Source organism: Pogona vitticeps, chromosome 7 (genome assembly GCF_051106095.1).
Source record: "Pogona vitticeps strain Pit_001003342236 chromosome 7, PviZW2.1, whole genome shotgun sequence".
In the NCBI taxonomy this organism is placed as follows: domain Eukaryota; kingdom Metazoa; phylum Chordata; class Lepidosauria; order Squamata; family Agamidae; genus Pogona; species Pogona vitticeps.
The window spans coordinates 14506878-14516641 of NC_135789.1; the positions used below are offsets into that span (position 1 = coordinate 14506878).

Here is a 9764-nt window from a genome sequence, read left to right on the forward strand (position 1 = left end):
CAATCAATGGTCACGTGGTGGGCGCTTTGGTGCCAATGAAAAGCGTGGGTGGGGTAGGAGGCGCATACTCTGTGCCGCTGTAGCCTATCGATGCGAAGTGGTGGGGCTTTATTTAACTGACTGTCCAGCCATCCAATCAGGCAAATGACGTTGACGCCTCTCCCAGCCAATGAGAAGTCTCGGTGAACCTGAGAGGGAAGATTTAAAACGTTGGAAACAAGATGGCGGCAGTGGAGGAGGTGGTTCTCTGTCGGAGGCGCCTGTGAACCGCCGCGACGGCCTCGAGGCGCTGCGGCGGCGGGGGAACGACGTGGCGGGAGCGGCTTGAGGCCCCCACGAGCCTCTTCCCTCGCCGCGCGGGGATGGAGGAGAAGGCCTCTGAGCGCGGAGAGGGAAGTGCGCCTGCGCGAGGCTCTGAAGGATGTGCGCATGCTTGGTCCACCTGAGCATGCGCAGGGGTGCTCCTTCGTCCCCGCGGGCGCCCTCTCGTGGCAAAATGGTGTCGGGCGCCCTGCAGCTCGAAACCAAGCTATGCGAGGCACTGCAGGGCGGGGAAGACGCGTAAGTGACACGTGTGAAAGCCTGCAGACACGTGTTCTGAAGCTCTTGGCAGCAATTTTTTCTTCCTCTTTTTTATATTGCAGTATTTTTCTCTCATTTTTTTTGCAAAATAAATTGCAATGTTGCAATTGCAGTTCTAAGAGGTTGATAGTGATTATTAGGAATGGATGTTTTTTTCTGCAGTTAATTTGTTTTGTCCATAACTCACACCCTCCCCTCCCCAGCTGTGCAGTTTCCACATGTCTGCAGTTACCGTCCCCTCCCCTGAAAAATACCTTGCAAGTGGGATGATGGGAGATGTAGTCTTCCAAACCAAAGGGGTGCCAGCTAGGAAAGATAGCTGTTTCTGAGGTTCCTCCTTTGTGCTTCCTTCACTTCAAATGCAGACTTCCTTGTAATCTCTATTTTGCCAAAGAAATTCTCATCCGAAAGCGAAGCTTAAAGCTGTAAATGCTCCTTGCAGAAAAAATGTCCGCTCTTTCAAAGGAAGAATCTGAAGAGTGAGAAAACCCGTCACGGATAGAAAAATATATAGAACCCCTTTTTCATTTCTGTTATGTACCCCACGTATTTCTCTTTATTTCTCATCCCTAAGCTTCAGAGCATAAACCCCGAAGCCAGCATGACAGAAAGTCAACCTTCAGGAGACACGGTTGCTGTGAAAAGTCTGGGTTTTTGGGTTTTTTGTTGTTGTTTTTGCCTCCAGATCTGGTAAGGGCCACATCTAATATCCAGTTACCCTTAGAAGGACCTCAGAGTCTGTCCAGCCTCAGAGCCAGAAACCGGATACACAGAGGAAGGAACAATTGCAGTAAATGATGACGGATAAACCCCTTCCCAACCTGAACATGATCATAGACAGACTGGAGCCTCGAAATGCACCACATGAAAGCTGTAGGACCACGAATAAGTCTTTTGTGTGTGTCTATCTCTGGTCATCATCGCCCAGGAAATGACGAGAATGTATCAAGGCTAACTTAAAGGCACCAGGGAAATAGTAACAGCAAGACATGTGTAATACACACACAAACCACAGCTCCCATCATCCCCACTTGTCAGATCTGTATTCCACTGTCCCTACTGCAGAAATAACAGGATTTGTCTTGAGAAGCCTGTTTTTCTTGCCTCGTTGGGCTTGTTTTCCTTTTTTTTAACAGTTTCTCTTTTTGCTCCCCTTTTTTTCTTGGATGTTGCTGGTTTTCTCAGGATGGTGGAAACCCTCCTCCGGCAGGGTGCTGACCCCAACCGGGTGCTGTCCGGGGGGATCGCCGCCATCCACCTGGCAGCCGGCACGGAGCAAGTGAGCGGGATCCGTTGCCTCGCCCGCATCCTCCAGTACGGTGGAGACCCCAACGTCAAGTAAGGCAATGGATGGTTCTCTTTCTGAAAGTGTGTGTGTGTGTGAGTGAGAGAGAGATAGACAGAGAGAGAGAGAGCATATTTTCCCAGGCTGCAAGACTCCCTTCCAAGTGAAACTGCGCTAGGAAGGGACCTTTTTTAATCCAGATGCACCTTTGCCTCTTTCACTGCCTTTCAAGAAGGTATTTTCTAATTTTGTACATTACAATAACTTACTTAGCTTCATTTGCCTATTTATTTAACATGTTTATCTGTTAGAGTGTGACACTTTGTTTTGTTCCGTTTCCATATTTACTTGTTTGCTTGTTTATTTAACACATTTCCACCCTGCCTTTCTGCCAGAAGATATTGCGTTACCATTTTAGCAGCATCTCTTCTAATTCTTGTCCTAAAACAGTCTCAAATCCCTCTACCGCAGAAATACCATAAGATTACCACCAATTCAAATGTTTTAGTTGTTATTTAAACTACTGTAGAATGTATTTTAATTTGATTATTTCTGTAGTGTTTTTTTTAAAATAGTCTCTTTATTAAAACATCTATTATTGTTTTATGCCATAAACCACCCAGAGTAGCTTTTGGCCAGATGGACGGTTTATCAATTGAATAAATAAAATAATAATCAAATAGAGAAATAGATAAAATAAAAGTCCGGTTCAGAGGCGTGGGACTACAACTCCCATCATTCCCAGGCTGCTCTGCCGAGAGACAAGAGACAGGGCCCAGCATTTCTGAAAGGGTCAGGGGAAATCAGCCAAATCAGGCACTGTCCACCTTCTCCCTGTTGGGAAGTTACAGGAAACATTGTGTTTCAAGTGTGGGTTTGTATTTTATGCCCATAAACCGTGTAGAGAATGAGGAAGAATAAGGTGTGTGTGTTTTTTCCCCCCACCCTCCCTGACTTTTTGCCTCTCAGGTCCGTCGACGGTCTCACCCCCTTGCATGTCGCAGCCTCCTGGGGTCACGACACCCGCTTAAGGCTCTTGTTGATGGAAGGAGGGAACCCCTGGCTTGAAGACCAGGTGGGTCCGAACGTTTGCGTTGCTGGGAGATTGGCACTGGGGCCGTGGGGAAAAGTCTCCATTCCCTTCTTTCCTTGGCTGCTGCTTTTCCCCAGGAAGGAGCTTCTGTTCCATCAGTTCAGTTGCTCTCCGGCACAAAAGCTTCCTCCTCGTTTTATAGGCTGCTTTTTCTCTTGCGCGTTCGGGGGAGTTGGGGATGTGAGCCTGCGAGGTGGACTGAGCGCCTCTGAGTTAGCTCCAGGCTCCTTCTTGTCCTTCTGGAAGTAGATCCCCTTCCCAAGGACAGATCGCAGCCTTTGTGAGATGGCTCCGGATCTCTTTCCTCAGCTGGGCTTACGGCTCTGGGGTTTATGAGCAGAAGAGGAAAGCGAGTTCGTACCCGCTGGAAGCCAGCCAGAGGTGTACTGGTTTGTATGGGGTTTCTTGTTGTTGTTGTTTTCTTGGGGGTTTTTTGGCTCCCCGGCAGATTCTCAAAGTTACCATCTCAAAACACAAGGTGGCACTTTTGTACAACAGGCTGAGATTCCTTGTGATGGAATCGGCGGATACCGCATCCCTGATAGTAGGTTTTGGAGGAGGATTGTTGTGGGACTCCCGGTCCTTTCTCTTCTGTCTTTGTCTCTCAGGAAGGGAACACGGTTCTCGATCTGGCTCAGAAGCACAGGAACGAGGCGTGTGTCCAGACGCTGTGTGGCATCCTGGCAGAAATGGAGGAAGAACCGAGCAGCTGGATGTGTAAGAGTTCTGAAGGAGGTGTGCCCTCCCACAGGAAAAAAACAGGACCCCAAAGCTGTGAAACCCTCTGCCTACCTTTGCCACTGGTTTTAATTACCTCTCCCCTGCCCTTCTGTTTTGTCTTTTGTTCAGCCCAGCGAAGAGCAGAAAGCTTTCTCTCCACGGTGACTGAAGACACGTGGGAGGCTGGAGGGGCTTCGGAGTTTTACGGACCTTCTCCTGTCCCGTTTGGCAGAACCCCAGAGCGCGAGATGGTTCACCCCCTCGGACCGCAGAGCTGTTTCTTTCCCTCCATTGCTGCCACATCTGAGAGGGGGGGCACCTCAGAGAATGGCCTGGATAAACCTGCTTCCTTGGAGGACTGGCCCCTTTCGTCTTTTCTGACCGAGTGTTCCTGGCAAGACATGACCTGGCATGAGCCGGGGGGCCTCCCCCCTCACTTGGCACCTCCGAGAGACCCTCCCGTTTCCTCCGTGGGGAAGCAAGCTTCGGAGGGTTCTGTGGGAAACGCGGTCCAGGGCACCAAGCTACCAGCGCGCAGAGTGGAGGAGGCATCTGTTGAGACAAGACGCTCTTGCTCTGTAGAAAACTCTATAGATGAACAAGGTGGTTTATCCCCAGATCCCAGTGGCGTCCCTCTCCAAGCCACCTTGAGCCGCTCTGAGTCTTGTCCACCTGGAGCGAACCCTGAAATCCCAAGCGCTCCCGGATCCCAGGAGATCCCCAAGCTCCCTCTGGCTTGCACGGAGGACCCTGAATGCAAAACTGATTCTGAGAGGCGGGACGCCGATGCCACCCTCAACCTGACGCAGTACAGCAGTTTCCTTGACCCAGATCTTGTGGTCAAGCTCGGTCACCAGGAGGGGCTGGATGTCACCTCTCCTGACCACGTCTACCTCTTCTCCCGGGCCAACCCCGTACCTGTGTCCGACCTGGAGAAGACTCTGGTTGCTCCAGCGTTTCAGCCTGGCAGAGAGCAGGGTGGGTGCTCTGAGGCAGGGGATCCATGTAGCCGGGGCTCGGATGGAGGTGGCCTCAGTCTGTACGCTTCCTGCCACAGCGAGTGTCACATGAGCGGCACAGATACTTCCAGCTACAACCAGGCTCACAAATCCGGGGAGCAGAAAGCCAGCTTTGCCCGTTTGGCAGACTGTTCCGGCACCCCTTTGCTAGGGCTATTGTGCCGTGGTTTGTGTTGTGAAGCAGCAGCGTCGCCCCCTCTTTGGGTCTCTCTCGATGAATCTGAAGACGTGGGGCCCTTGCAGAGAGGCACCTGTGATAGAGAAGCATCTTCTGGGCCAAACCCTGAGAAGGAGTCCCTAGATTCTCGGTCCCAGGGAAGGGTGAGCGAGGGGGGTCCCTCCCCCCTCTCTCAAGACAAGGCACACTCACGGTCTGCTTCACAAAAGGAGGGAAATGGGGACCTGAACACAAGGCCATTTCAGGATCGCACAACACTGCAAGCTGAGAGCGAGGACCTTCCAGAAGGTCCTCCTTTGCCAAGAGGCGAGGGAGTCGCTGCTGAGAAACCACGAGGGGAAGATGGGAGAAGGACAGTGCCCGACGGGTGGGCAGCCTTGGGTGAGGAGGAGAAGGGAGAGGCCGAGTCAGGTGATGTCTCCATGAGCACCCAGATCGTGTTGGAGAAGACTCTGTGGGCTCAGGACACAGGGCTCATCCAGAGGCCGTCTGGAGACACAAACGCTTCCCCCAGTTGCGGGAGTACCGTCTTGCCCGGACCGAGTGAGGACGCAGGACCTACCATACCCGTCTTAGATCAGCCAGTAAGCGATGCGGGAGAAGAGCCCTCCAGCCTGGAGGCCAAGTTGCGGGCGATGATGCTGGCAACCAAAATCCGCCACTCACCCCTGGTCCAGTCGAACAGCGGTCCCTGCCACGTCACGGTCCAGACAACCACATTGGCCACACTGGACAGCAGTGGCTCTTCCTCTCTCTTCGAGGAGACCCTGGAGATGCCGAGGCGTCCACCGCGGGTGAGGAGCCCCGAGGCGAAAGCTCTGAGCACCGGCCAAGCGCCATGTGGGGCCACTGTCCTAAACGCAACTGACCCTCCAGGAAAAGAGATGGGTGAGCGGAAAAATGCGCCATTCGTCTTCGCCAGCCCCAGCAGCCCTCGGCCAGGATCGGGCCCCTCCGGTCTCCTCCTTGCCAGCCCAGCTCTGCTGACAGATTCGGACCCGAAGTCTCCTGCAGAGGAAAAGGAGCTGTCGCCTCTGAGCAGAGAGGAGGGTTGCACCTCTCTGGAAAGGGTAGCTGCCGCCCCTTCTTGGACAGATCCTGAGTGGCCGGCAGTCCGAGGGGGTAAAACCAAGGGGCCGCCCAGACCTTCGAGGGTGAGTTTCAGCAGGCTGTCTGCTGGAGGGTTGCCTTGCCTGCCAGCGGCGTCCACCGGTCAGCCCAGCAGGCGGAGCCCTGTCGTTCAGGCAGTCCCTCTGTCCCCAGGCGGGCGGCCCATCCACATGAGTGCTGCCAAGCCGGTGGAGTACTTGTACGTAGACGACGACCAAGGACACTCCCTCGTTGAGCGACACGTCCCTTGCATGGACGATTCCCTGGCCGATACCACTGCTGGCTCAGAAGACACCATCATTTATGACTGGCGGGCCTACATAGGCCAGGCGGCGAGACCAGCCCGCCAAGGGTCGAGTCCCCCACGAGCCGCCTCTGAGGCCGGCCGCCTTTCGGACGAGGCTCTGGTCCGCAAGCTGCGGGACCTCGGCGTCAACCCGGGGCCTGTGACCGGGCTCACGAGAAAGCTTTACGTGCAGCTGCTGGAGAAGCTGATGAGCGACCCAAAGACGAAGGCCCGGAAAGCCACTTCAGGTGGGTTGGTGACCTGGAAGGGGAGGGGGGACTGTAACCAGGCTTAAATCACAGGAAAACAAATGGTTTACAAAAAATTAACTTTGAGAGGAACAGTGTACTTGTAAGAGTAAAGCTCAGCAGTGGATCCGGGTCCCCGTAGCAGGTAGATGAACTCTCGGACTCCGGCATTGAGCAGGGCATCGGCTCGGTCAGCCTACAGGACTCTCCTCCGAGGCTGTGGTTTACTTCGGCTTTTTGATTTCACTAGGCAGCCCGCTTGCGAAGGGACACCGCTCTCCCACCACCACTCAGGACCCCTAAACACAGAGGTTAGCTGAGTAACAAAGTTCAGATTTACAAAAATGGGGAACTCAGGCCTGTTTTAATATAAATGCAGACACACGCCCAGTCCACAGACCTTTTTCTCAGCCGCGTGGTCCCCCTCTGAGTGTCTTCTCAAGGGTGGAGCTTGGCATGTTCGTTCTTGCTTTCTTTTCCCCACACTTAGGCTACAGCCCAGAGCTTTCGTCCGCTCTAGAGACCTACCAGATCCCTGACGGCAAAAGGGATGAGATGGCTCTGGCCGGACAGTTTGACCAGCCGGACAAAAGCAAGAAGTGGAGGGAAGGGCTGTTGAAATCCAGCTTCAACTACCTGTTGCTGGACCCCAGGTAGGGAAGCCTAAAGATGGGGCATCTCTTAGGAGCCGGAGAAGGGTGCTGGTGTGAGATGCAGACACACACCCCGCATTGAGGCGGGCAAAGCCCTTCTGCAGAATTCCTCCTCCTCTGACTGTCCCAGACCCTTCCTTTTTCCCCTTCCTTGCCTGGTTGTCTCCTTGGCCTTCCATATATTAATATTTTTCTTTTCTTTCTTTCTTTTTGGACAGGGTGACCCAGAACCTGCCCTTCCGCTCCCAGTTTCTCAGCCAGGCGGAATGTTTTCGGACCTTCGTCAGCGCCATCTTCTACGTTGGGAAGGGAAAACGTTCCCGGCCTTACAGCCACCTCTACGAAGCCTTGAATCACTACAAAGGGAAAAGCCAAGAGAAACGAGTACGGAGGCTGTGAAGCCATTTCTCTCTCTCTCTCTCTCTCCAAGGTTGCCCCTTTTTACTCACTCCCCTCTCATCTCCCGCAGGTGTGTTCCAAAGTCCGGCACATTCTGGAGATCTGGGCCAGTGCGCAAGGGGTGGTCTCCATGCACTGCTTCCAGAACGTCATCCCAGTGGAAGCCTACACCAGGGAGGCCTGCATGGTTGACGCCATCGGTAAGGCCAGCCTGAAGGGGGAAGGCTTCTCCGTCTCTCTTCCTCCCGCCCACAGACTTCCGGGCGTTCCAGCCAGATTTCAGCAAGGCCCGTCCGTAGGGCAAAGGACAAAGTCATGGATGAACGCAAGCGACATGAGCCCTTGGGGGCTGTGTCTCTGGTCCCAAGCTGTCACAGGACCCTGGGCCTCTGGGTCTGGCTTCGGGAGCCCCAGTTTAAGAAGGCTGCGGACCACCTGGCACTGGTCTGGAGGAAGCCATCCGATAGAGCAGAGGGTGTAGAAATCACGACCTCTGAGAAAATAGGGTGTGTTAGAGAAGACCAAGAGGTGGTAGGACAGCCATCTGGTTGGTCTGAGGTCGGCTGCCAGTGGCTCGCTCCTCTCCGGCCCCTGAGCCCATCACCTTGAACAGAGAGGCTTTTAATTCTCCCCTCTTTCCCTCCCCCCCCCCAGGGCTGAGGATGCTGACGAATCAGAAGAAAGGGAATTACTACGGTGTCGTGGCTGGCTGGCCCATGAAGAGGCGACGTTGCCTCGGTGTCCACCTGCTGCACCGGGCGATGCAGATCTTTTTGGCCGAGGGGGAGCGGCAGCTGCGCCCGGCGGACATCCGAACGGGCCCGTGATCGAGGGGCTCTGTGGATGATCTCTCCTTCGAGGCTGCCATCCCACTCGGGGCTTGGCGTGACTGGCATCAGATCCTGTGAATCGATGAGATTCTCTCCCACCCCCCACCCACCCTGACACGCACACTGTGTTGAGTCCATCAAGACAAGCCTTGGTTGTGTAGTTTTGGTGTTTTCTGTGATGTGGGATTTTCTCCCCTTCCATCAGAAGGATGGTCTGAACAAGGGTGGGTATTGGTTTGGCACGTGGAACAATCTGCCACTGGACTCCTGGTGCCAAGGCCTGGAGAAAAAAAAAATCAGTGTTTAGAAAATATTCCTGGCTGTGGTCCCTGAGGGGAATGGGGGCAGTCAGGAAGGCGCAACGTTGGATGTCCTCATCATGTGTGTTGCAAAAGACACAGTGAATCACAACTTCGAGGGAAAGACCACAGTGTATGTGTCAGCATAAGAGTTCTTTGAAAGAGGAACAGCCGGGGGTCCCTCTTGTGTTGTGCTGAGCTGGCGAGAGATGCCAGACACCCTTTGCTGCGTTTTCGAGGGTTGTTTAGTAGCTGTCGAACTTTCGGGGGAAAAGAATTCCAACCGGAAGCTTGCAAAATCGTGTCTCTCTCTTTCTCCTTAAACGGAATCTTCCGCACTTTCTCGTGCAGGAGCCGTTCTCGAGAACAGTTTTATATGTGGTAGCAGAAATGGGTGGGGTTTTTTGTTTTTAATGGTGTAATGAATGTGTTTGTATTTTTTAAAAAAAATGTTTTTATACTTTTCCGTTCGGTTCTTCTCCAGGTTCATCAGGGATTGGCAAAATTAAATGAGTCTGTTCAGATCCACCAGAGGCTCTTCACTCTGCCTTTTTTTTAAAACCGAGGCTTGTTGGTCAAAGCCACAGCGCTCAGGTTTTTAATTCCTCTGTTTTGGAAGAGGGGAAGCTAGGGTGTCAAAAGCATCAGTGGCCTTCCGGGGGTGGCTTTCTAAAACAGTCTGTCTCTCTCTCTCTCTTCCCCCCCCCCTAAAAAAAGGAGATTTCTCCCTCCAGAATTTCACTTTGGTTTTATCAGTCCGGACCAATTTTATTAGGAAGCAGCTGTACCGTTCTGTGCTGCAATGTTCCTAGCACACTGGGTTATAAGGATGTGCTGAACAAATAAATAAATGTATGAAAGGTTTCCTTGCCTTCAGCAGGGGTGGGGAGATCCGACAGTGGCCGAGGCTTCCTGCAGCAGTACGCTTCTGTCATCTCACCTCATTCTTGTTAGCTGAAAAAGTGGTCACTCAAGCTGCTGGTGGTGGTGCAGATTAAGTGTAAAAGCTCTTGGGGGTGTAAATTCAGCCTTTGAAAAGGCTATATACTGAGAAGGGGGCTA

At 53.1% G+C, this 9764-nt stretch overlaps 1 protein-coding gene across 1 annotated transcript; it reads left to right on the forward strand.

Moving 5' to 3' along the window:
• The first annotated feature begins 188 nt into the window (after positions 1–188).
• On the forward strand, positions 189–9230 carry ANKLE1 (ankyrin repeat and LEM domain containing 1). Its single transcript, XM_020780910.3, has 9 exons — positions 189–561; positions 1768–1920; positions 2837–2942; positions 3569–3695; positions 3810–6521; positions 7012–7174; positions 7393–7558; positions 7644–7773; positions 8228–9230. The coding sequence occupies exons 1-9, from the start codon at positions 449–451 to the stop codon at positions 8398–8400; spliced, it is 3843 nt and encodes a 1280-aa protein (XP_020636569.3). The 5' UTR covers positions 189–448; the 3' UTR covers positions 8401–9230.
• The last annotated feature ends 534 nt before the right edge of the window (positions 9231–9764 follow it).

What these genes read in the sequence shown, in the direction of transcription:
- ANKLE1 (XM_020780910.3), top strand. Translation starts at nt 449, where the DNA reads ATGCGCAGGGGTGCTCCTTCGTCCCCGCGGGCGCCCTCTCGTGGCAAA. An exon ending in CTGCAGGGCGGGGAAGACGC is followed by an intron (nt 562 to 1,767) that starts GTAAGTGACACG and finishes TGGTTTTCTCAG; the next exon opens with GATGGTGGAAACCCTCCTCC. An exon ending in GGTGGAGACCCCAACGTCAA is followed by an intron (nt 1,921 to 2,836) that starts GTAAGGCAATGG and finishes TTTGCCTCTCAG; the next exon opens with GTCCGTCGACGGTCTCACCC.